The sequence below is a fragment of the Phalaenopsis equestris genome, unplaced genomic scaffold (assembly GCF_001263595.1).
Source record: "Phalaenopsis equestris unplaced genomic scaffold, ASM126359v1 Scaffold000250, whole genome shotgun sequence".
Lineage (NCBI taxonomy): Eukaryota > Viridiplantae > Streptophyta > Magnoliopsida > Asparagales > Orchidaceae > Phalaenopsis > Phalaenopsis equestris.
This window is the reverse complement of record NW_018164692.1, coordinates 382,729-407,037: the sequence shown is the minus strand read 5'-3', so window position 1 is coordinate 407,037 and position 24,309 is coordinate 382,729. Positions and strand designations below refer to the sequence as shown.

The following is a 24,309-nucleotide window of genomic DNA, read 5'->3' as shown; positions in this document are numbered from 1 at the left end:
GTGACGCCCTCATCACGGATCGGCTCCACCGAGGGTCCCACTGGACCATGGAGAGTCCACACACCCGGTAGCCAGTAATCGGCTCTGATACCATTTGTCACCTCCCAAAAGAGCTTTTCGGGTTGGTGGGCAGCCCAGGACTTAAATACTATTTTTCGGCACTACACCTAGCCGATGTGGGACTTTTTGTCTGTGACAATACGCAGAGAAACAACAGAAATAAACTCAAAGCTATAAATGGTCCATATATTTCAAAAGAAAATAACTTCCAGCTGCAAGTATTCTACTCATAGGGAGTCTACAATCACGCAAAGTAAACAAATGATTACAGACTGAAATGGTGCAAGTTGTACATCGAACAGGGAAGCGCTAAATTTTCTAGCAGAAGATTCTCAAACAAGCTCGGGCAGTGTGACAACCAAGCATGCAAATCCCACTCCCATAAAAATGAACGAATTCACCAGAATATTAACGGCGAGAGAGAACCAAATGAAGGATAGCAATGCAGCATCAAATGGGGGAGAGTTGAATGGAGGATTGTGAGGCAGCACAGACAATATAGAAGGACCGTGCAAGGCAGCGAACGCACAACTTATTTGATGCGAACGAAAGAGGCATTTTTTTAAATGTTGTGTTTTTTAACTGGTCTTACAAATTTTAATTCCCTGACATTTCTATTTAACTTTTAAATTATTAATTACCAAACAGTAAAAGTTTAAAATTCCTGTATTTACTTTTACAGCCATTTTACATCAAAATAAACAACGCCCTTGAAGATTTCTCATTACACGTCATGTAGGATAAGCATGTCCATTTAAATGGCTTAACGAGTTTAACTAAACTATTATTGGTAACTAAAGCCCAAGCATGGAGTATTGATTATGTTATCAGCGCAGTTATTACGATTGTTCGCACAATATGGATATTAGTCAAGCCAATTCACTAAAAATTAAGTTACAAAAAGCTCACCTAAGAATTACGTTACAAAAAGCTCACCATACACAGCACTTGAATAAGTGGGCACAAAAGTCTATCTTCCATGGCTGATAACATTTAAACTAACACAGGAATACAGGAAAAATTCGACAGAATCTTCATCCGTACAAAAAGCTAAAGGAAAATCTTATTAATAAGAGAATGCTTACAAGAAAGATTAGAGGAATTACATGGGACGCGAAGTATTTTTACCAGAAAAAGCTGAAAAGCAATCAGCTGATAAAGCATCATCCAGATTTTGCAGGCCAGGTTGCCTGAGAGGACATGATTATGCTCACGATCACTCCAAACAAACCAAGCGCGCTGCCAAAGATCTCAATCACCAAAATCTTCACAAAGAGTGAGGAATTTTGGGCATCGGAGAGAGCACAAAGAGGGCACAACTGCTCCCAATTATTCCAACGCAAAGCCTGTTTCAGAAGCATCTTTTCAAGCTTGACAAGTCAACATTTAAATTTTGACAACTTAAATAATTATATTATTAAAAAGTGTGAAAATGGTCCCTTAAATTTTTGCAGCAGGTCTATAAAAGTGCTAATTCAGACCCTGGACTCTTCTAAAATAGTCTTTTCTAGGGATTATTTCAATTCATATTAAGAGTATGGGTACTAATTTAGCACTTTGAAAGACTGGAATAATATGGCTCCATGTAAGTTGTCAGGGGATTATTTTGACACTTCAATTAGATTATTAACATCATAAGGCCAGAAATTAGAACTAACCCACAAACAAGATTCGCAAAGCCGACGATGATACCAGAAGCGAAGATGGCATAACCAGCTCTCAGAGACTCGGCTTCATATATTTGGGATGGTGCTACACTTTCTAACTTGGTTTGCAAAATGATGGCAACAATGACACCATATATAGCAACAGCCTCACAAAAGATCACACTAGAAAAACAAATAAAATACGAATTTAAGAAAGGTCCAAGGCCTTAGGAAGTGGAATATGAATGAGTGGTAACTTTCATTGTATGACTTTTAAGCACGGTAAATTTCAAAACATATGTTACCCATAATTAAAGAGAATACTTCATAATTTATAATAGTAAAATACATAGCTAAATAAACTTTTACATATTATTTTGTATATATTTATATATCTGAATGTAAACATTGATAATTTTTTATATATATAAAGTGCTTGAAGAACAAAAAATGATTGAGCAGGCCCAAATTCATGCTAGGCTGAAAATATTCTTCAAGCCCATCAAGCTTTAAAAAGGAGCCAAACACAAACAATTATCGAGTCAAACACAACTGCTTCTAAAAATCAAGCTCTTTTGCATGAAACAAGTAATAGAGAACAAAAAACGACCAGCGATGAATGATCATCTTATATAGCTCATAATGGCAAAAAACCATGTTTCTTAACCGATTTTGGACTCAAATCAGAAAACCCTTCACCTTCAGTCTGATAATAGCACTTAATGGCAGCCCTCGAGTATAAATAATGCATGGTCCTCCAATCACAAATTCTTTGATCAATGTTGCGAGATAGTTTTGCCGTGTCTGCCTCAAGAGTCGCTATCTCTGCAATCTCCCAAATATAAAATAGTCTGTTTTACTGCCTCACAAAATTGCCCCAAACATAACACTTAACAATATCATAGAGCATCCTTCTACTACTTCTTCTAACCAAAAAGCATGGCACTTAGCTGCTTAATTGCGCTTAATCTTTAAAGGTTTTTCGGTGTACAGGATGGGTTTGCACTACCTGAGTTTCAAATGTGATCTTAATGAGTGTCATTTTTAATAGATTGCAAATGATACTCATCAAAAAATTGCAGTGGATCCTAGTATTATTCTAAAGCTAGGTTAAAAACTAATAGAAAAAGGAACTACCTACCTACCTCTCGGCCATTGACCAGTAATGAATAGACTATTTGTGACAAAAGAATACAACAACAATAGAAAGCTAAATCACAATGAAAGAATTTTATAAAGTTAGCCTAAATCACAATGAAAGGATTTTATAAATGTGACTCTTAACAATAGAGGATGAAACAAAATACCACTAAGAAATAAATCTACACTGCAAACTTTCTGCAAGAATGACTTCTGAGAGTTTCCTGATGCAAATATTCTTCAGCCACCTACTTATTGTTTTATAAAGAAGGCTGTGTAACCAAAAGTAGCTTTTGGCCATAATTAATGTTGATGTATTAACTAAGCCGGCCGCTTTTAGTAGTTCATTTAAACTTTACAAGCTCATAAACCATTATCTCTATGTAAAGTCAACTAGTTTTCCTAGTGTGAAAACTAGTATTTGATCAACTCGAGGTTCATGGTATAAATGGTATGACTTGCCCTTCAATAAAGACCAAGTCAAACATCAATTTCAGCACTGAATAAAACTGAACTACCATACAATGTTTACTCATTTGAGCTGCCCATTTTTTGAGGTAGCATTCGAACTCAGAAAAACATTCTCATTGACGTTCTAACCAATTAGTTCTTTCCCCCACTTTCAAATTGTGGCAGAACAATGAACAAGTACCTCCAATTTACCTTCCATTGAGAGCTGGTCACAGCAAAAATCAAATCTCGGTGATATAGGAGAGTTATAGCTGCTATACGGGCAGAGGTTTTTTCACTTCTTTGTACCTTCCCCTTAAAATTAATTCCAAAACATTTTTTGTTCAGCTAATTTCAAAACAGTGATTCCTATAGCTAGAAGTTTAATCACAGTTGAAAAAATTTGTAGACCTCCAGCAGTCAACTTCCACAGAAATACATAACAAATACGTCCTGCTGCTTAATGGCATCGTGCTCAATAGAAAACTCACGGTGCAGGCAAGGAGCGGAATTTTGGTAGCATGGGAAGCTGGTAGAATATGGATTACAGGGAAACCAGTTTTCACAGCATTGCAGCATTTGACAGGTATGGCCTCAATTTCTTTCACTTGAAACTTTCTTTCCCTGCTTCCCTATGCTCCCTTTTTACAATTAAGTTCTCACAAATTCCTGCTCCAAATGTTCTCATTTGTTTTGTTTAAGCATCACTCTCTTCCCTTCTATGTTATTTTGAATAGCAGGAGCTTTCCCGAAGCTTCTTTTCAATTGACGAAATCAATTTGTAAGCCTTTTTTTATTAAACCGAGTAATATCAGTTATTTCTTGGGATCATGAGCCTCAATGAAGGTTGGATGGGGAAAATTGCTCTCGATCTGAAGTAAAGAATCAGCATTTCTTAACTTGATCATCTAAAGGCATTTGGTTATCATTTTGTTGATGTTGAGGTGAGTAAACTATATTTTTGTTAAATTATTTATAAGATGTACTGATGTCCAAGATAGTAGAGAGTCCAGAGATCTTCCTGCTTGTTATTTAGCATCATCTGTTTGCCCACACGTCTCAAACATTTAGATCATGGCTTACTATTCCTTTTCTGATTTAGGGAAGTTTTTTACATCCATGAGAGAATCGTAGATCATCCCTTCCACTTGTATGTAGTATATTTTTTGCAGAATTGAATCAATAAAATCTTCCATATATTTCTACATGGCAATTTCCTTGGTTCTTCCATGTGATTTTCCTCCCATCCAAGAAGTGCCTTCCCTCATGGGCGAAAGCAAAAGAGGCTCCAAGTTGACATCTAGCCTTGGTCCAGCTATCCCAATCAGCAGCACCAACTCATCAAGAACGTATGCTCTCTTAATCAGCCACAAGCTTAATAGGTATAACTTCATCTAATAATCTCAATGAATAATGCTTGTTTGTGTCAAAAGCAAGGAATATTATCTTACAAAAGCAGCTCACTCATCAAATGAAAAAGACCCCAAATTCCAGACATGGACGGTCAAAAATAGGACGCTGTTGTCATTGCAAGCAAATGTCAAGACCAATGAAATTGGAGAAATGTATTTTCACTATAAAACCACGAAAAATATTTTAGATGCACCAAAAAAACGAACTCAATTGTTAAAAATCTCTAAACATATTCGAGTTTTAGAGCATTATTCATGAACTATATCAAGATAATGACTCAATCATGATAAACTTAAAACCTTTTTAACTCATCGTTGGTGATAACATCTTCAATAAAATAGAATAATGATACACAAAAGATAATCAATAATAAAAGATAGCATAAACAGAATGCGTGCAAGTACTAAGTCTAGATTAAAATTTAGATGATGCTCATGGGAAAATTTTACGCAAGAAGCCTATTCCTAGCGTTCAAGAAGCCTTCCCTGAAGTCTAAAAAAAAAAAGAAAAGAAAGCAAAAGAGAAATAATGTTGGAGGAGCCCAAATTAACACTCTAAAAACTATGCCCTTGCGACTTATGTAACCCAACTCAATTATAGAGGTGATAGGCACAAGAAATAGAAACAAACCTTTGTGTAAATATTGTCACAAGACAAGACACATATGAATAATCTACTTGGTGCAAATAAAAGATAGCACAAAATCATGAAATTGATGGAAACATTGTCAGTTTGTCACCACTAAGATTCCAATGTCATCTGGCCCACGTCCTTTCAACAAAAATAAATCTAAATTCTTTCAAAGATTGTTTTAGCAAACACCAAAATTTAAACAAACCGTTCAAATGAATAGATTTGTTGTGAACATCTACTACAGCTGAAAAAGAAAATGTTCTCATGGTTACATCCAAAATAACCAGAACCCAGACAATCAACTCAGACGCTTCTAATCACATGACTGCTGATAGTATCATTCTCTGTGAGTTTAAACCATGCCCTGTAAACCTCACTGTTCAAATTGTAGCTGAATTCTTTTCCCCAATTGCAACCATTGGATCTTGCACTTTCAAAGGTTAATATCTTTAAATACGTGCTTCATTGTCCACAAATCATTATCTTTACATCAGTATAATTTCAAAGGTGATTTTACAGAATTTTTAGCTCTCCAACCATTGCTCAATTCAACCTTTTTACTCCAATATTTTACAATCATCACCATCGCAATGGAATGTGTCTTTGTGCACCCATTTATTACTTTTTTAATCCCCAGCCTCCTCACATTTATGTTCTCTTTCGTTATCCTTCTTACTAACTTATATATTCTCTCAATTTCATCCTCCCTATCAATGTCTCTATACTTTCTTCTCTATTTCTAGAATAATTAGTCATTCCAAGTTATAATTATCTCAATCACACTCTTCCCACCTACACAGCTGCTACGCATCAGCCTAAGAGCAATTTTTTCTTTCATCAACCTAAGGGAAATTGGTCTATTATTATTACTATTGCTGGATATAAATAGGGCTTAATAGCTTAGGGTTAGGATTATGCATGAGATTGTGTTTTCAGACTTAGGATTTGGGTTTGGGAGAGATTCCCTACCTCCCGAATTGTAGGAACTGGGAGAGATCGTCTGCTTCTCAATTGTAGGCGCTTCTTATGTGTTCGTGGGAGTTGTTAGTATTGTATTGTTTTGATTTGATGTTATTGAACAAAAATATTAATTTGTCGTAATTTGTGTGAAAAATCGGTTGATTTATATGTCAAATCGTATCCAAGTGATATTAGAGCATTTCAATCCAGGAAAAAGAATTGTGGCCTAAAAATAATTGTGTGTCCAACCTATTGATCGGACTCGAAGCTAAGACCCAAATATCTCATTTTTCTCCTCCCGCGTTCGTATGTGCAGCAAAGTCACCATTGAGCTTGGGAAGCAGCGAAGAGTCACAACTGAGACCCAAATCTCCTATATTTCGCCTCCATCAATTAGAGAAGAAAGCGACAAAGGGATCACGCCTTACTAAGATCCAAAACTTCTCTTCACGATACAAGCACAATTAAAGTTTGATGAGAAAGCAAACGACGCGGCATATAGAGCCTTGAGACTTCCATCTTACGCGGCATACAAAGACCCAAAACTCTCATCTTTCTCATGTTTTCCAGCAATGCAGTCAAATCAAAAATATTGACGACATTTCAACATGCAGGTGTTTCCGTCTTTTGTGATAAAAAAAACTTGTCGGGGAATGATGACAGTAAATAAAATAGATGCTTTAGGAAAGAAATTGGAGGAAGATGCGAGCCAACTTAAATTTGGGATGGGGGGAAGGTTCTCCTCCATAGAATGAAAGTTTTCCTCCATAGACGATAGGTTTTCTTCCATGAAAAACTGATTCGAGAATTTGGAGGAGATGATAAGGAAGCTTATTGAGATGCAAAATCCAAAACTCCGCTGGCGGCTTAGTTTGCAAACCCTAACCAAGGGTTAATCAAAAATTTTGTGGTCAGATCAAAAAGAAAAGAGATCGAACATGAGGATCATAAGGAGGAAAACATCCACCATCAAGAACTCCGCCATAGGACTCCGATGGGAGGTGAATTAGAGATTTCTGATGGAGGCAGTTTGGCCGTTCGGCCGAAATATGGAGATGGGTCATGCAAGGGTGTAGAGGAGTACAAAAAGGAGAGAGAAAAGCTGGGAAGGGTTATGGCTATGATCGAATTAAAGTTTTACCCTCGATACATCAGGAGAAACACCAGATAGAGAAAAAGTTGGGGTGGAGATGCTAGGATTAGGATGTTGAAGATGTCAATTTTCGAAAGAGGAAGATGCAAATGAGTGGGTGTACCAAGTTGAGCGATACTAAATGGGGAGGAAAAGTTCATGACGACATGGTTATGTTTGGAGGGGAAAGTCCTAGCATATTTTTAGCAGAGGCACGCTAGATACCAGATCAGATCTTGCGAGATATTTAATGATTGCTTTTTGGAACATTCTCAGGCCATTCGGGAACAAGACCTACACTAACATATCTATGAGTTTACTCAGGATGGGACTATCATAGAATATAGGGAGAGAATTGAACTATTGTTAGAATGGTTTGAACACTTTTGAAACAGTATTGGAAGGAAATTTCATAAAGGGCCTAAAACCCGACATACAGGAAGCACTATGACTATTGAGACCATAGGGATTGAAGGAGACAATGGAGCTAGCCAAGATGGTGGAAAACAAAAACCAGATAAAGAAGACCAACAGAAGCAACACTTGGAAGAATTCCACAACAGTACATGAACGACCATGACACTAAGGACCCATACAATGTCATTTCAAGGGGATGCGTCGAAGGAGAAGAATTTGAGGGCTCGGTCAGGGGTCAACTTCAAATGCCTTACAAATACAGATTCAAGAGAAGCGATCCAAGAAGTTATGTTTTCTGTGTGATGAGAAGTTAGCCCTCGGACATCGTTACAAGATTCTCACAATGTGTGATGAGGAGACAGGAGACGAAGAAACATAAACGGTTGTGGTGGAGGAACTCCCTCACTTTTTCCCACCTTAAGGACAAGATGCTTTTTTGGGAGGAGAGTATTTTTACTTACCAATTTAAGAAAAATTGTGTCATTTATTAGTCTAAGGGCAAATTGGTCTTTTTTTATTATTATTGTTGCGTATAAATAAGGCTTAATAGCTTAGGGTTAGGGTTATGTATGAAAATTGTATCTTGGAGTCTTAGGTTTTGACTTTGAAAAAAATTTCCTACCTCTCGAATCGTAAGATTTGGGAAAGATCCCCTACAACTCGAATTGTAGGTGCTAATCTTTCCTATTCATGTAAGTTGATCGTGTTGTATTGTTTTGATTTGACGTTATTGAAGGAAAATATTGGTTTGCCCTTATTTTTTTGAAAAATCGTGTCAATTTCTATGTTGGATCGTATGAACAACTTTTTAGCTTTCAGACATTTTTTTAAGGTTTGATCATTGCATCACTTTATTCAAGTCTTCTTCAGTCTGATTCTTTCTTTCCCACCACATGTACCTCTACCTTTATTGACTAAAATGCTATATTGCATAAATTAAAAAAATATTGGTTCTATTTCATACGAAAATTATTTGATTGCATCTATTTCCCATCAGAACCACATGTTTTTGTAGTATCTCCAACTAAATTTATCATGTTTCAGGCAGTAGAATCTGCTCCATTAAGTATATGCTATATCCTTAATTTAAAGATAAGGCATTATTTATTAATCTGTCCTCACCAAAAAGCTCAACTAATTAAACCTCATAAATATAGGCCAGGTCAACTGTTTGAAAGCCCAATCAGAAAGCATGAAAGCCCATGGAGACCCACATAGCTTGATGAAAAAATGTTGCCAACATCTTAGAAGAACTCGCTAAGTTCAACTACAGCAAACAGGTCTTCACTCGCAACCATCATGCAATACTTCGTGACAATTATGACTCACAGACAACTATAAAAAACCATCTGGCCTCCATTTAGACCATGCAGACAACTAGCTAGGGCTCAAGAGAGGAAGTAGTAGGATGTTAATGAGGTGAATAGTCGTGCCAAGGAACAATGATGGTGGGCTTTTATACATGTTTAACGTAAAACAGTTTTAAATGACAACCCTTATCCCATCAAGGCAAGCCTCATCAAGTTATAAAAATCTTATGTTGGTCCAACAAGACTTTTAGAGGCTGACGCACTAGCTCATGTACCCAGTCAAAATTCATCCACGGCCTAGAGTTCATGTCCATAGTCTCATTTTTGTGTTTTACAAACATAGCCCGACTATAGAAAGAAATGACGTGGTTTAGTTCAAATAGAACCAAGCAGATAGACCTTCGCCAGGAAATATGATTACTAGAGATCTACAGGGAATTTAATCAACGAAAGAATGTGAAAAAAAAACTACATCTATTCCCAACACTTTTTGGATATTAATATCCATCAATTTCTTAATAAACATTAATTGGCAAGAACTTAATTCACAAAAAACAATAAATGTTTAAGCAACCAGCTTAGATAAGGAACACAATCTGCAACAGTAGATACAAAACAGGGTTCAGAAAGGGATTGTAACCTTTTTTGTCAGATCCTCTTCATTGATATGGAAAATAACCAGTACAAAATAATAATATCAATGGAGAAGAGGCAAGGATCCCAACCATTTGATGTAATGATAATGAATCATGGCAATCCTTTGTAAGGCAAAGGAGAATTATTAACCATGCTAAATGATAATTAGTTAGCATCAAGCGAAATACCCTTTGTACTTTAAGCTTCTGAAAGCATATCCTTTTAGAAAAAAAAGTATTTCATATGACTCCCACACTCCCAAGCGGCAATTCTGGTGGGTTAATGAGAGTTGGCAACCCAAATTGAGCCTTAATCTTCATTTATAATTAAAGGACAACAAGTAGGTAAGTTTTTTGTTTTATATTAAGACATCACCGCACACAACTTGTTGATGTCCCCATCCATCAATTTAACACCACCGCAGTTGCATCATCATAAGCTTAAAACAAAATTAGAAAATAAAATAACAGCAAAACACTCCAATAAATATTGCCTACAATTGAACATATGTACACAAGTATCAATTTATTCATATGAATTCTCATCATCAAAAACTTTATCCCGACTATTTGGAATAGATTTTATAAATTCCAACATCATTATCTAATAATACTTCTAAAGCACTTCTTCATTTTAATCAACAAAGTTTTATCCTAGAAGTTGTGTCAACATATGCATCAAACTTTTTTGTTTGATAGATCCAAGAAAAGTAATTATATTACACTAAGGTGTCATTTGGCATTCCAATAACATTGAATTATCGATTGATATATCAATTTCACATCTAACAAAATTATACATCATTTGGCCACAATTTGCATGTATTTTTCAAGCATTTCAAAAACTAACACAGCAAAAATACAAACACAATGTTGATACTTGGCGAAATAAACTATTGTGATAAGAAACTTAAATGGCTTCCTTGCAACTATAGTCTCTAATCAATTATAAAACATTTCAAATATAAACTCAACATACATTCAAAACGCAGTCCCGTAAGTACCCACCAGTTAACTCGGCAAAATAACCTTTTCATATTCAGGACACGAAATATGAGGCTATTGTCAATGTTCTCTGCTTGTGCATATATCATTTAATTGGAGCATGAAGACTTCGATTCTCCAACAACTAAATAATTTTCCTAAGCTAAAGTTTTAAACCTCAAATGTAACTTCAATGTAATAACGGATAAATTGATTTCCCTATACTCACTACAATCTTGCAGATCCCTAGTTCTAACAGTAAGGAATCAAAATGTACATTGTCCAATAAGTTACACCTAGTTTCCGGTATCAGCAAAGATATCTGAAATCAAACTATTATAATATCTCACAAACTCCAAAAATCTTTGTAAATATATATGAACTCCGACTATGAAATTTCCTCTATGAATTTCTTAGAAATCTGTAGGTTACCTTTAAGAAACTACACAATTTATCTTCTTGTAAACATATATTCTTTGAGGCTCATAATTAAATCTTCTAGGAAAAAAAAATATTTGCATGTTTATTAATATATTTATTATCAACTATGACCCAAATTCATTCATTTTTAACATACCCAACCTAACAGAAACCCCAAGATCATATTTGTTGTCCCTCAAAAATTTTATATATTTCATATTCTCCTTCCTTCTTACCTAGCCTAATTTAAAAAAATTTAAGTGCCAAAACTTGGCTGAAAAAGGAGTTTCAATTGTATCAATGAGTCAATATTATCTGAACCATCAATCTCAATTTGATGAAAATAATTCCATCAATCTAGGGATCAAATTTAACCATTGTATGAATATAATGATAGCTAGCATAACAAATAAGAGGAAGACTATCTTTTAACCTATGGCTTTCAAAAAAAAAAAAACTAAAAAATATTTATTAGAGGAAGACTGATCTTTAACTTATAGCTTCAAAAAACAAAAAGGATTCCTTAGATTACAACAATTCAAAGATACAATAGCACAGCATTTGCCTAGTAAACAATATATTGGCACTAACGTTTAACAATGATTAGTAAAGCTAGATATAATTTACATATGAGGGTCATTACTTTTCTTAAAATTAGTTCAGTGGTGAGTCAAGTTTGGAGATAGCACACCTAGACTGCTAACATTTACAATCAATTTTTTGTACCTTATATGCTTGACAAATAATTATTATTAAGTTTAGACCACGAGAAAAAATCATTTAAGTACCTTAAGAAAAAGTTCATTGGTTTGTGTTATGTATAACAAAAGATTGAGAGATAGAAATTTAATTGAGGGTAAGGTTTGAATGACGATAAAAATTCGTAAGTAGTTCAATGTCATTAGAAGACAAATGATTTGCGGTAGACAAAAACAAAGTTACAACATCATATTTATAAGAGGAAAATCTCAATATTGTTACTTTTTATGGAGGGAAAAATAAGATTAGCACATGACAACAAGAAAGAAATAAAAAAGGTTCGTATAAAAATTTATGCTGAAAATTTTGAAATTAAAAATATAATAATTATTCTGAAATTAAGTAATATCATTATTAATTTTAAATGAATAAGAAAGAAAATGATGTTTGAAGAAAATGATGTTTGAAATTGAAGATGATAAATCTTCAAAAAATGTTGATGCAACAAATGATGAGAAATATGAAAAAATAATTAAGTACAATGACGATCCTAGTGAAAACCCTCTAAATAATGAGAGCATGAGTCATTTAAATACTACTTTATGGTGAATTGGGATTGAGAGAAATTCATTATGTAATGTTTAAAATAGCGCGACATTTTTTTATCCTACTTTAACTTTTTATGATCTTACTTCGATGCCTTAAATTGATATTAGCATGTTACTCAGTTTTTCAAAATTTTCATTAATTTAATAATTAAATTTAGAGGCACACAACTCAAAATGCCTTATGTGTCGCTCATCTCGCAAAAAAAAAAATCCTAAATACCTAATTGTGCAATTTCAAATCTTGATCCTAATAATTGTGTAGTATTACTGCACTCTCTTACTTTCACATGTAGTTCAAATCAACACAATCTGAAACTTCGCCACTTTGGCCAAAAGAAAGATGCACAATAACAGTTAAAGCTGCAATCTAGACTGTCTTAATCTAAGGAAAACATCAAACCAGATAATTAACCATATTAATAACATTAAAATTTACTCAAAATATCAGATAACCACGTAGCCTCTAAATATTTGATAGCATTCCAGGGTACCGCAAGCTAAGGTTCATACACAAGTGATAATTTGATATAATTGGTAGTATGAGCCAATTATAACTAAGAATTTACAGCTCTAACCGCCATCGTCACCATAAGGCAGAACTCGAATTCCATCAGCCAAACAATCAACAATTTAACATGCCTGATAGAAAATAATTAGGCATATGAGACACGTCACATACCTAATAAGATTCTTAGAGGTAATTCTCGGAGCCTTAATAGCAGCACCAATCAAACTGCTTCCAGTGATGTAAATTCCCCTGAAATAGTTAATAAAGAAGAAGAAAACAGAATTATTACCGTCGCAAATTGCCACAGGAAAGGCAGCAGAACTCAAGGGAGACGGCACGACAGCAAAAATGGTTACCAAGCGGCACCAAGCACTGAAACGCCGATGGATATGGCAATACCAATCGATGCAAACGTGTAAGGCGAGATCTGCGTCAAAGCCCGCGACCATGAGCTCGTCGACGTCATCTTCGTCAAAAAGCGGATCGCTGAATGCTCCCTCGCGATCAACCAATTAGGGTTTCCGGTCGAAGATAATAGAGGAAGAGAACTGACCAAGAAAAAAATGTGGACGAAGGAAGAACAAGATGGATCGATCTATTCCTTCCCCGGGATTTTGCATGAGATAAAAAATATCTTAAAATATTAAAATTGTTTGGAACAGAAAACTTAAATATCTTTAACATGGTTCAGCATTTGTTATATAATAATAATAATATTGATTCGAATTATATTAATTATAATATCATTATATAGAAGTCTAGTATCTTAATTTTAAATATGTGTTGTAATATCAAAAGTTATTAGTCAATCTAGCATAAACATGGATCGGCCTACCGGGCCTCTTCCCCAACCCAAGTTCGTTAGAGGACTCGGCTGAGGCCTACCGAAGGATAAGGCCCGCACAAATAAAGATAAAAGAAATAAAAAACGATCGAGCCCAACGACATCAGTCCAGTCTTTCATGAGTCAGATGAAGATAGTTGAGTATGAAATGCTGAGTGTGTGAGTATTGAATGGGAAGAGTGGAATGAAAGTTATAAAATGAGAATGAGCCAATGATGACAAATAGAAGTCCAATCTTGGGACATGTTTCCCTTTCGCCCTCAAATATATACATAGGGAGAAAATCCAAAAGCATCACCAATGGTCAAAAAAAATAGGGCCAACATGCAAAACAAAGTTAAAATAATAGTACAATTCTCAAAGTAAATATAAAAGTGATACAAATAAGACAATAAAGAGGTACATAGAATCAGCTGATATCCCAAAAAAGATATATTACAATGACAACAAAATAAATAATCATAAAAGAGATAAAATACATCTACCAAAAAACAAAGGTAACAAAATCATTAATAAAGTGTTTGATACAATCTCTCAAAAATATGAGAGATGTATTATGTAATTAAAAGAATCATAAAGGGTCAGGAAATAGTTGATTGAGAAAAAATGAGTATTACAAAGGTCTGAAAGAAGCATTGGGCAGCAACTAACAACAAGTGAGCACAACACGAGGCAACAATACACCCATAATGACTTGTATGTTATAGTTAATTTTATGTTTTAGTGATTTATGAGTTTTATTTAACCTCTTAATTGTGTCTTCATTTGTTGTTTTGCTTAGATATTTTTGGATTTGAATTGAGTTGGATTAAAATCGCAATGAAATTCTTAAGTTTCTAGTTCACAACGGACATATTTGTAAATTTATTGTTTCTGATTTAAATCATTTCATCTTGATTTTGAAAGTTATTTATTATATTATGTTTTGACTTATTAAGTGTTCTGAACTAGTTGGCTGAAGTTTTAAATGTTGATGATTTTGTTTGTTATGTTTGGTAGTGAAAAGGGCATACTTATAATTTTGGGAAAGTAGCAAATATTCTTTTAGTTACCTTGAATCATTCTAATTTTATTAATTCTTTGTTATTTTGTTGATTAATTATCATTTGAGTTTGAATCTTTATAAATTTTAATGTTTTAAATTAAGAATATAAAAGTTAGGATTGATTTTAAAATACAACTCGAGTGGTTTTGGATATATCTCACCAACACAAAGTTTGATGTCATCCATTTTGTTAGTCTATGGGTAGCTTCATGACTACTTGATGTCTCGACCACGACCGGATTAACCTCACAAAGGTGCACAAAAAACTTTGTATGAGAATTTGGTGTAGTATAAACTATAAAGCCACAAATGTGCAAGTACATGGTAATAAACATGCAGATAATGCAACAATGATTATCCATATTGTACAATGGGGTGCAAAATCGCGTAAAAGGTTTAATGAGATTAAATTTGTTAAGCAAGTAGATGTTCAAGAAAAATCCATGCTTCGATCATAAATACATCAATATTCATCCAATGAAGAAAAGCTTTGTATTCCTAATGAAGATTTCTTTGTTATTCCTAATATTTTCTTTTAAAGTTTTGTATCATGCAAAAGATAATATTTGTAAGGTTACTAAAAAAATTTTTCTCTTTGTTTTTCAAGTCATTGCTTTTCACATTTAGATTTACAAAGATAATGTCATTTTTAAGAATTCTTACACTCCTCTTGAAATTATTATTAAGAATATTCGTTAGATGGTAAAGTTTAAGGGTAGGAGGAGGAAATTTAAAAATGGCATTAATCATTGTATTAGAGATTTTTATAATCTCTAATTCTTTTGGACTTTCTTCTATTTTCTCATATTTTCTTTTTTTTTTACTTGTCTTTCAATCATGTCTTTTCAAGCCAATTTGTTGGTTTTGAGCTATAATGTGCCCAATACTTATACTGAAATTAAACCGTTTTTAGGGTTTTTATTATAGTATCTTCTTCTTTGTATTGGCAATTATTTTACTTCTTTGAAGATGGATGGAATTCTTATCTTTTGAATGCAACTCTTAAAGTATTTCTGCACTTAATTATATTTTGATATTTCAGGTATTCTCTTTAAAGAGTTGGATGGAGTTTTTTTTTTGTATTGATGTTGGGTTTAGCTGAGCTCTTCATAGTGTGAGACCTTGAGTTTCTTTGTTTTAGAAATTTTTTATTGCTTTCTAGTGTTGTTGATTTACATATTTTTCAATATTTGCTACATTTTCTCTTGGAAACGCTTATGGATCTGTAGCTCTTTCTCTATTGTTGGACATGATTTCTACCTTCAGCATTGGAGATTTAATCTATGTTGCTTGTTCTTTGGGACATGTCCATAGCTGATGTTATGGTTGGACCTTCTGATTTTTTCTCTTCTTTTAGTGGTTTATTTAATTTAAAGTTTATTTGATCCTGGTTGAGACTTGTTGAGCTTGTTGAAGAATTTTTTTATTCTTTCTCATGGAGTTGATATTGATTTTTAGTGCTAGTGTTGGGCTCTATTATGACTGTTTTCAGGAGGATGCTGCTACTTGTAGTTTTTTGGTCCTGACTAAGCCTTAATAAGCTTGTTGGGATATCCTTTCTTGGTGTTTTCTAAAAGTGTTCCTTCTTCCACCTGTCGAAGCCAGATCATTTATTAGCTTCTTTGATGTTTCTGATTAGGTGCTTTGTTCATTTATGTTAATAGTTTTATTGTATTTGTCTCTTTTCTGGTTGATTATATGTTATTGTATCGTAATTCAGTTCTTTGTGTCTTTGTGTTGCTTTGTAATATTCATTTCATGAACTTTTTATATATAAAGGTCCCCAAATAACATTTATTTTGTGTGAAGGTCCCAAAAAATTAAGTAATACTCGATAGTTTATTAGTGTCATATTACTGGAATCCGCACAAAGAGCCTCCGTGGTTCACAAAAGATGAGGCTAACAAAAAGACATTCGCTTTCACATTTCTCAACAAAAACAGGATATAAGTATTATTTTTAGTAGATTAGACTACAATGCGTCATACACATAAACTATAATATCTATATTAAATGGAATCGAATTTAAGAAAAAATCATCTTATTTTAAATACGTTAGGTGTGGATCCTTGTGGAGGCCAACGGAATCCGTCTACGTCCACATGCGATCAGCAGTCGACCAAGTCCGACAGGCGATAGCACGTTTGTTTATTTTAGTTAAAAATATATATAAAACTATTAAAATAATATAAAAATATATTTTTAAACAAAAATATTTACGTACATTTACTGCCCAATTTCGATGTTTTTATATATCTAAACAACTACAGATAGGGGTGTAAATGAACCGAATATCGTTTCGGTTGGTTTGAAATTTAGTTTGTATGAAATAAGCTCGCGTTCGGAATTATTAGTAAAGTTACTGTTTGTGTTCGTTTCTTAACGAACGAGCCGAACACGAGCTGTTCGCGAATGACGAGCGAGTTTGACATCCCTAGTATTAATATATATAAATAATATATTATATTAATTATAATACTTATATTATAAAAATATATAATATCTATATTAGTATATTACTAATATAGTATATTAATATATTATTATTAATTTATTATATATTATAATTTATAAAATTTAATTTTTTAAAATATCATAATTTTTTTATATATAATTATTTTAAATTATTTAATATTTCAAACAATAACGATTTGAACACGAACGAAATCATTTCTGTTCGTGTTTGGTTCGTTTAACTAACCGAACGAAAAAAATTTATTAAAAGTGTTCACGTTCGTCTCGTTTACTTATCGAACGAATCGAACTCGAATCGAACTCGAACTCATTGACAAACCGAACATGAACTGTTCGCGAACAACGAGCTTTTTAGCTTTCTTCTTCGATTTTCTTCGGGATAGAGGAAGATTCTTCAGGGCAGAGGAAAAGAAGTGCAAGAAGTAGTTCATTGCGGCAAAAGGAAGAAGAAGGAAGAAGAAGCAGATTTTTCTCCCTATGCTTCTTCTTGGTGAATTGTGGTAGAAGAGAAATTGAATTTTATTTCTCTTATAAGTTTGTCTTATTCGGTGTATCTCGGTGTAGAGTTTTCTTCGGTGTATCTCGGTATAAAGAGAAGAACAGAGAGAGAAGAAGAAAAATGAGCAACGAAGAGTGAGAGATTCCTCTTATAAGTCGAGGTGATCGACTGGTGTAAATTCTTCAAGTAGTAAAATCCTCTGCAACTCCGTGAACGTAAGCAACTTACCGAACCACGTAAATTTGTGTTCTGTTGTTTAACTATTTTCTGGTGTAATTTTTCTCGTTCTCTTATATATTCTTTTTCAATTCAATTGAGATAAAAATACTAAACAACTATTATAAGAAATAAAAAATAATAAATAACTTTTTGATATATTTCACCATTTTAAAAATAAATAAGAATTAAAAACATTTTAATGTACTTAAAATTTTCAAAAAAATAAATCATTGCAAATGCTAATTAAGCTTGTATTTTTATTAAAAAAAAGGAAAAAATTGATTGAAAAACAAAAAATAAAATAAAATTTGCATTTTCTAAAAAACGCAAATCATTCTTAAGTTTATATAAAAAAAAAATGAAATGAAAATGGAAATTCCTTCTGTTTATTTCTAGTTTAATTACAAGCATCTTTTAAATTCGTTGCATGGAAAAGCACTTTAATCCTCTATGCATCTTTTGGGCTTTTGGCAGCCAACTTTTCTGCAAAATAGGCCATATATCACAAAATTCTGACACATTTGCCCATCTAATATATAAAATTTCATATTTACGTCCAAAACATTTAAATATTTAACATTACAAAGAAAATATCACTTTTATTGTTTTCTTAAATGTAGAAGTTTAACTTCATACATAGACTTATAACACCAAAGTAGTATGGATAAAAATATTAAGCTTTAAGTTATATATATATATATATATTAAAAGTATGATTAAACATTACTCTAACATCAATATTTCACAAACAACACAAAACTCACTTTTATATATATAATCCACGTTATTACAAACTAACATTTATAAAGACAACAAACATCTATTTTAGTGTTTAAAGAAAACCAAAACATCCTGACATTGAAATCTAAACATCAAAATAGCAAACACGAACATCGATATAGTTCAACAATAAAATTAAATGCAATCCAACACATCAAACAACTAAAACAAACGAACGTTATGTGCATAGATTAAGTTCAAACATCTTCTTCACTCTCGTCCTCCCGGATATCTCTCATAAATTGGTAGTGTACATATAAGTTGTAGAATGATCGATAATAAAACTCATCAATTGAATCCTCCCCTATCCAAGCATTTTTCTTAAACATACGTTATATATATATATATATATATTATAAACATTTACAGAAGACCCGAATTGGTTTTTAAAGAATATTGAAAATGAGTGTTATCTGAGGCTGTTTATAAATGGAAAATTTACATGCATAACCCACATTTATTGTGTATTTAAATATATATATATATATATTAAACCCCTATTTAATTGATAAAATAGGTTGCAAAATAATTTAATTTAACTAGATCTAAGATTTGTCATACAAATTAGGTTACATGATTTAATTGCCTCAATAAATAAAAAAATTGTAACATCTTGTAATATAAATAATTTTTTTAAATTAGAGAAATTTGTATATATACCGCACAATTCTTATATATTTACATATCTAATACCCAATATTTAATATTTACACTTATAACACTCAGCGCCATAAATCTATACACAAAAACTTATTAAATTATTGATATTTTTTATGTAATGTTAAAAGATTTGAGTGACATGCATAAATATTTAGTCCTATGTATTTAAATGACCCAAATTAGAAATATAATTTTTAAATTGAATATTTTCTTCCATATTTTGGCATTAAATAAATATAAATGACAATTATTTTTTAAGATGCTACCAAATTTTATTATTTATTTATTTTTTATTTATTTTTCACTGCCGCCTACGCTCCCGCCTCTTTATTCTGCATCTCCGTACCGCATACTCTCACTTTCCCCTTGCCCCCACTGCAGTTATAAAAATCCTCCTTTCCTTCTTCGGCTCCACATTCTTCTGGCGAGCAGGAACACTGTCTGCGCACCTTCCAGGTACCTAAAAATTCTGCCTTTTTTTTCTCGTTTTGCTACTTTTGAATGCTTTGAATCTTTTGTTTCTTGCAATTTGCAGCATTTTTCTTTTTTTTACCCTTTTTTTTATTATTTGCTTTTTGGAAATGGAGTTCCTTCTTTTCTACGGCGCTGATCAAGCTTTTTTTTTTTATCTTTTTCTTTTTGCGTTTTTGTTACTGTCAGTCGCAGATGATGGTTCTGATGTTATTTGTGCTTAATCTGGATGTTTATGGATGAGAAATGTTGCTTTCTGGATTGAGAGTTTGGGTTGATTTGATCCAGTTCATGTTTGATAAGGATTTGTTTTGCCATTTTTTAGGGTTTTCTTTGATTTTTAATCTTTTCATTTGATAAATCCGGATTTACTGGATTTAAGGAATCCTATTTGTGCAGCCAAACACTGTATTAGTCATATTTGATCCTTCAATTTATCTACCATGTAATTTTGAGACTTTTTCTTTCTTTTGGCCAGTCACATGAGGAAGGAGAAGAAGGGTTCGTGTGGAGTAATTCTAATTAGTTGTTTTGCATGATTGATGCGGATTCTTTTATAGTTATTTCTAACACCCAAAGCTAGTTGTGGTTATTTTTCATGAGCTATAGAGATCTACTTCATTAAGGGCCCCTTTGACATCACTTTTGTTTTATGTTTTTGTTTTCATTTCTACTTTTGTTTTTTAAAACAGGTTTGATTTGTATAATTTTTGTATATTTTTATTTTCTTATTTTTATAAACAAATCAACTTATTTTTAAAAAAACTCAGCACACATAAAAGTTTTTTGAATTTTTTTTAAAAATAACTATTACTACCAAATATGTTTTAATTCAAAATAAAACATAAACAAAACAAAATGAAAAAAAAAAAAGATTTTTTTTTTTTATAAAAAGTACTATGTCAAGTTTGATTCTTACATTTGTGCAGCTGTCATGACATTATCTTGCTTCTTAAAATACCTAAATTTCCTTATGTTGCATGCTTGTTCTCATTATCCCTAAGCCAGAGAAAGTATAGTAGCTTTGGAGCTTTCCTAAAATTCATAATATAGTTTATACATGTTGTGAGTAGTAGGAAATGATCCTGGAACTGGAATGAATGGTGAAGATGCAACCAATGACTTAACTTTGGTTCATAAATGGATGTTATGAAAGGAGATGGTGTCATTAACTACTATTTTGGGGATCTGTTATTCTCAGTAGGCCTAAAGGTTCAAATTTTAGCATAAAAATAAGAAATTTACTCAAATGATAGCATCAGCTAAATGTAATCAGTCATGCCATACTTTCTTCCACTCTTCCTTTGTTATCTACAGTTTCATCAATATTAATCCTGATATCTTCTTTCCAACTGCTCTGCAGATGGAAGCACATAGCTCGCAGCAATCTCCGGCCGCCGAAATCGGTGAAGCGCTGCCGGCAGCAACGACAACATCTGCAGACATCAAGACTTGTGGGGGGCCTACCTGCGGCTTATCTGATTCAGGAAGCCACTCTAAAGATGCCAAGGAGAGGTCAGCTTCCATAAGAAAGTTGTTTATAGCTGTTCTTCTTTGCATGATATTCATGTGCGTGGAAGTCGTTGGAGGAATCAAAGCCAACAGCCTCGCCATTCTCACAGATGCAGCTCATCTCCTATCCGACATTGCAGCTTTCGCGATTTCCCTGTTCTCGATCTGGGCTGCGGGATGGGAAGCAACCCCTCGTCAATCCTACGGGTTTTACCGAATCGAAATTCTCGGCGCGTTGGTTTCCATCCAGCTTATATGGCTTTTAACCGGAATTATATTGTATGAAGCAGTGATGAGATTGATTCATGGAACGAATTTCGTTCATGGCAAGTTGATGTTCGCTGTTGCAGCCTTCGGATTGCTTGTTAACATTATTATGGCCGTCTTGCTCGGCCATAATCATGGCGGCCATAGCCACAGTCATGGAGGTCATGGCCATAGCCACAGTCATGGAAGTCATGGCCATGAGCACGGCGAACAAGACAGCCGCAGCATTGACATCGACATAACGGATGAAAACGATGAGCGAACGCCGGAGCGAAGGAAGCAGAGCATTAATGTCCGGAGCGCATATCTTCATGTGCTGGGGGACTCGATCCAGAGCATCGGGGTGATGATCGGCGGCGGAATCATATGGCTGAAGCCGGAGTGGAAAATAGTGGATCTGCTTTGCACGCTGATGTTTTCCTTCATCGTGCTGATCACGACGGTGAACATGCTGAGGAACATACTCTCCGTGCTCATGGAACGAACTCCGAGAGAAATCGATGCCACGAAGCTAGAGAAAGGAATGTGTGAGGTGGAGGGAGTGGTGGCGGTTCATGAGTTGCACATATGGGCCATCACCATTGGCAAGGTTCTGTTGGCTTGCCATGTTACAATCAAACCTGAAGCTGATCCTGAGAATGTTCTTGATCAGGTGATTGGGTACATTAGAAAGGAGTTCAGTATCAGTCATGTGACCATACAGGTGGAGAAGGATAAGGCTTCAAATGTAGAGACGATGAGGGATTTCTGATGGATTTCATGTATGTTTTGGACTATATTTGGAGATTAAAGAGTATATTATTAGGCAGATATTCAGGCATTATTTTGTTGTCAGATCTTTTGTTGGTAGTTATTTAACTTGCATTGTACAACAGAAAAGGGCACCATTTTGACAATTTTTAATGCTTGTTTTTCTTTCAGTCTATGTCTGTGCGTGTGCCCACGCGCAACTAGACTAGTTACACTAGCTAAGGTAGGTCAAGCATAGGGCAAGAAGCCTACTAGGTAGTCTAGGGTCTATTGGGACAAAATGAGTCGAAGCCCTAATCTTGATCAGGGTTGATTGGGTCTTGTAGGGTTAAGCTAACACCCTTAGAGTTACTCGGGGTTGATTACGGATGTCGAGATAAACCACCAAACAAATTTATAGTTTTTAATGATTGTAGCTTTCCAAAGTAGGGTTTAAATGTTCATAATGGTACATATGAAATCCATGGTTACTTAACTAAAACTATAGGTTCCTTTGGTTCTAAATAACACTTTGAATTTTTAGATTTTTAGAACTTAAGATCAATGAGCTATAATCATTTTAAACCTTGACATAATTACATGGGTCTATTGAGCAAAATGGGTAATTTTAAATAATTTTTATATTGTTAAGGATTTTAGGAAGAAAAGTATATAGAAATTGAATTCAGGCCAATTAGAGGTAAAATGAAAATGGAGTTTGTAAACTATCACTCACCTTTGATTAATCTTAATTGCTGGATATATATCAAATGACAACAATGTATAAATTGGTATGTGCAATCACAAGAGAATTCTCATTCATTATTTAGTTCACTATAACAATAATGAAAGTGTCATATAATTCGCGGTACATAGGATGGAGATAGTACGCAATATCATCAACATCATATAGAGAGGAGTACAATTGATGACTTCATTATCAATGAAACCAGTAGGACATGAAACCCTATGGAATAATTTCACTCCATATTTGCTAATTTAGGACTATTTACTTAGAATCAGGTCAATAGACTTCTATACATCTTAGAATATATTCATAGGCCTATATATAAAACATTCAGGATTTATTTTAGCTAAGTTTGGGTGTTGTATTTGATTCCTGAATAACAACAATGCTACATGGCCAAGATGCTTCAACATTCAAAATCACAAGAGACAGAGCAATATTGAAGATCAGAGTATTCTTTGTGTGCACCAAATCACTATACTCTAGGCATTAATGTCTTTCCATGGTGGTACAAACAAAAAAAATACATAAGCCTGTTAAGTGCCAATTGGACCATATACAACAACAACAACAACAACAACAAAGCCTTAATCCCACTACGTGGGGTCGGCTACATGAATCCTTTTTCTCCATTGCTTCCTATTTAGTGTCATATTTCCATGTAGTTCTAGTAAATTAAGATCATTTTTAATACAATAAGCCCAAGTTTTCCTAGGTCTACCTCTACCTTTCTTAACACAAGTCGAATTTAAAACATCTACTCTCCTAATCGGATCATCTAATGGTCGACGTTTAATATGACCAAACCATCTAAGATGACTTTCTCTAATTTTGCCTGTCACAGGAGCTACATCAACCCTATCACAAATATATTCATTCCGCATTTTGTCTCTAAGTGTAAAGTCACTCATCCACCTAAGCATTCTCATCTCGGCAACGCTTAACTTAGTATTATGCTTCTCTTTTAAAGGCCAACATTCAGTGCCATAGAGCATTGCAGGTCTCACCACCGTCTTATAAAATTTTCCTTTCAGTCTTAGCGGTA

General features: G+C 33.7%; 2 protein-coding genes across 3 annotated transcripts; one reads left to right on the top strand and one right to left on the bottom strand.

Annotated features, from left to right (window-relative positions):
- Positions 1-1,008: 1,008 nt before the first annotated feature.
- LOC110024188 (V-type proton ATPase subunit c''2-like) lies at positions 1,009-13,655 on the bottom strand. The gene is given in 5 exon segments (XM_020724003.1): positions 1,009-1,376; positions 1,379-1,406; positions 1,719-1,889; positions 13,187-13,264; positions 13,372-13,655. Coding segments are annotated over 5 exon segments (540 nt in total). The 5' UTR covers positions 13,482-13,655; the 3' UTR covers positions 1,009-1,223.
- Positions 13,656-19,849: 6,194 nt separating this feature from the next.
- Positions 19,850-23,090, top strand: LOC110024180 (metal tolerance protein 1-like). Of its 2 annotated transcripts, none has more exons than XM_020723989.1 (2): positions 19,850-19,993; positions 21,372-23,090. In XM_020723989.1, the coding sequence occupies exon 2, from the start codon at positions 21,372-21,374 to the stop codon at positions 22,536-22,538; it is 1,167 nt and encodes a 388-aa protein (XP_020579648.1). In that variant the 5' UTR covers positions 19,850-19,993; the 3' UTR covers positions 22,539-23,090. The 2 variants fall into 2 exon arrangements, with proteins under 2 accessions (XP_020579648.1, XP_020579647.1); XM_020723988.1 differs by lacking the exon at positions 19,850-19,993 and adding an exon at positions 20,938-21,220.
- Positions 23,091-24,309: the final 1,219 nt, after the last annotated feature.